The sequence below is a fragment of the Arachis ipaensis genome, chromosome B09 (genome assembly GCF_000816755.2).
Source record: "Arachis ipaensis cultivar K30076 chromosome B09, Araip1.1, whole genome shotgun sequence".
Lineage (NCBI taxonomy): Eukaryota > Viridiplantae > Streptophyta > Magnoliopsida > Fabales > Fabaceae > Arachis > Arachis ipaensis.
Window position 1 is genome coordinate 145,517,004 of NC_029793.2, and position 3,340 is coordinate 145,520,343.

The 3,340-nt window shown below is 37.7% G+C and overlaps 1 protein-coding gene across 1 annotated transcript; it reads right to left on the reverse strand.

Moving 5' to 3' along the window:
* Positions 952 to 3,100, reverse strand: LOC107617001 (sugar transport protein 13-like). Its single transcript, XM_016318837.2, has 3 exons — positions 2,739 to 3,100; positions 2,206 to 2,656; positions 952 to 2,046 (listed from the first exon to the last, which is right to left on the reverse strand). Exons 1-3 carry the CDS (start codon positions 2,869 to 2,871, stop codon positions 1,104 to 1,106), a joined length of 1,527 nt encoding a protein of 508 aa, XP_016174323.1. The 5' UTR covers positions 2,872 to 3,100; the 3' UTR covers positions 952 to 1,103.

A 3,340-nucleotide genomic window follows, 5' to 3' on the forward strand; every position in this document is an offset into this window, starting at 1 on the left:
TTGAAGAATGGTAAATGGATTTAATATTTGTCATTGTCTTCTTAATTGGTTTGATGGGAACCTCTTTTTCCAATATGAACAAAACGACATGGGTGGGTCCTTCTCCTTCCCACTCTTCATTATCTTACTCACTGCATTCATCTGTAGGTCCCAGTTAAAAGGAAAGTTCTCCAACTGTTTTCAGATACATTCATTTATTTTGTGTTAATTTAGAAACTTTTTATAGAATGCATAAGTGACAGACAACAATTTCCATTATATTTAGTATAAATAATAATACTATCTTTGTTCTTAAACATAACAAAATAATATATAATTATCATGTGTACAATTATAAGAGGTAAATCCAAAGTTGATCAATTTAATTAACACTGAAGGAATATGATATTGGTTGTAAAACTTGAAAGGAAAGAATGTTATGTTGGGGGCATATAGTATTGTTATGGTATGTGCTAGCTGCTACTACACTTCATCTGCAACAGAAAATTGGTGGGTGCCTTGATTACTATTTTCGTATTTTTATTTGTAACAAATTATTGGTGAGTGTCATCATAAACGGTAACCACCATATTTTGTTTCCATTTGGTCATCACGTTGCTTTGCAATCAAAGAAGCATTAACCCCTGAGAATTCTTGTAAAATCATGTGATTATATATATGATCATGATGCAATCACAAACATTGATATATACATTGTTACTGTTGTTAATTAAGCAAATTAACTCTTAAAAGTTTTAATAGTATAATTTTAAAGGTGAAAACTCAAGTGAAGTCGACTTCAGGTGAAGTTGATACTGAGAACCATTAGATGATTTTAAATGGCTCTAAGGTATCAACTTCACGTGAAGTTGACTGCACTGGAGTTTCCATCTAATTTTAAATGATTTATGCTTTTAGTTTATATGAAATCTCTATTTTAACTAATTTGTCTATAATACTTTTACATGCATCTTATCCAAAAAATAAATGAATAAAAGAATTTGGCTACTAAAGTATACATACTCCCGTTAAAATTCTTTCTAATCATGATTAATGTACTTGTTTGCAACATGCACTAATTAATCACTATACATTCCCATTCATACATGAAACTGAACCAATTATCAATCCTCAATCCGATCCATAAACCTCTTCCAAAACCAATGGCGTTTCCAGACTCGTTCTTGCATCTCTTCAATGGGGACATTCTTGGTCTCCGGAATGAGAAAAATGGTGAACAAAGACATAAGAAGCACCCAAGCAGAGAAGAACCAGAAAATAGCGAACTTCATTCGGCACAGCATGGACAAGAAAGACTGAGCAATGAGAAACGTGAAAAGCATGTTCACGAAAACGGTTACACTCGCTCCCGCCGATCGAGTCTCCAACGGAAAAGTCTCACTGGGAATTAACCACCCGAGTGGGCCCCACGACCACGCAAAAGACGACACGAACATGCAAACCATAACCACCACCAAAAACGCGTACCCCTTTCCCAAGTCATCGGAGTAATCCTGGACCTTCTTCATGAGAACCGCTCCGATCACCATTTGCGACACAAACATCTGAACTCCGGCTTCCAATAGCAGCACGCGCCGCCCTAATTTGTCCACGAAGTATACAGAAACCAAGGTGGAAACCACGTTCACGGCTCCTGTGATCACCGCTGAGTAGAGAGAAGCGTCGCTGTGGAACCCTAACGTGCTGAAAAGCACCGGTGCGTAGAACATGATGGCGTTAATTCCGGTGAATTGCTGGAACACCTGCATGAAGATGGCGATTATGAACGGAGGACGGTTGTGGCGCATGAGAAGGCCGCCGAAGGGAGCGGAACTGCGGCCCTTGGCTTCTCTGGCGGCTTTGCTGGCATTGAGAATCTCTTCAAACTCAGGGTCAACATTGTCAACGCCTCGAATCTTCTTGAGCACAACTTTTGCATATTCCTCAAAACCCCTCTCAACGAGACTGTTAGGTGTGTCTTCTACCATAATTGACCCTATTGTTAACAAAATTGCTGGAATGCCCCCAAATCCCAGTGATACCCTCCACCCATTTCCACCTTGCATCCTACACATGTAATTATTTTTTTATTAACTGCATGAATTGTCATCCAAAATAACTGCGGATATTGGATCTGATCCGATCTAATGATTTTAGTGCGGATCTGATTGAAATTTTGACTATATCCAATTCTATTAGGATTGGAGAGTTTATATATTTACTTACTTGGAAGTGAACCAGTTAACCAAGTTGGCAAGAAGAATGCCAATGGTGATGTTAAGCTGGAACAAGATGTTAAGAGCACCACGAATTCTGGTGGGAGCGATCTCTGAAAGAAACAATGGGACGGCTTGGTTGGCGAAACCAACGCCACAGCCGAGTAAGACCCTGCCAATGATGAGGATGAAGAGGCTCCTTGCTAGAGAACTAAACCCCGTTCCAACAACGAAGAAAAATCCAGCAGCCAACATTGTCTGCTTCCGACCTAGCGTTCTGTTCACCGGAGATGCAACTATGGTTGCTACCAATGCTGCAAGGTACAACGACGATGTGAACAATTGTAGATTTTGGTTGTCGTACTTGCAATAATTACTTTCTTTTCTTCTTGTATCTTTTGTCTTTATATATACCTCTGGAAAAAAATCTTGCAGAAATCTAGGCATTGATGTCACCCCACCTGATCATCCAAAATTTTAAGGTTAGATCCAAATCCTAACTATTTATTTCTAACTATATATATATGTTCCATAAAAGAATACCTGAAATTCCAATGTCATAACCAAACATAAGGCCACCGGTGGCGGCCATTATGCAAGAAATTATGACAGCAAATGTAATCTTGGCCTCAAAATGGGTTCCCCCTGAAGCTGATGTAATAATTCCTCCTGCCATAATATGTGTGTGCTTATTATGTCTAATAAAGTTCTTATATTAATTATTGAGGTTTTATAAAGGCGAAGTTATTCACATATACAGAATCCAACTTCGCCTTTGGATCTCTCTAAACAATAAACATTGTGTTAAGGGTGATGATGAGGAATATATAGGAAACTAAGAATGGAAATTGAAACGAATAAGTTTGACCACCAATATGGATATCCCATCTTTAGGATCCTACAAGAATCAATCTGTTCAAATCCACTTGTTATGTCTAATTGTGGAGTATATCCATTACTCATTCTAATTATATCTAAGTAAATAATCCTCTCCCACTTATCTATTTTTTCCTCTCTCTATCTCCATTTAATTAAACCGGGTTTTCAATCATTTTCAATGATAATAAAAGCTAATAAGTAGCTAGGATTGGATTATGATTATGATTGTATACTAAATAAAGAGAGAAAATGGTGTGTATAAACTA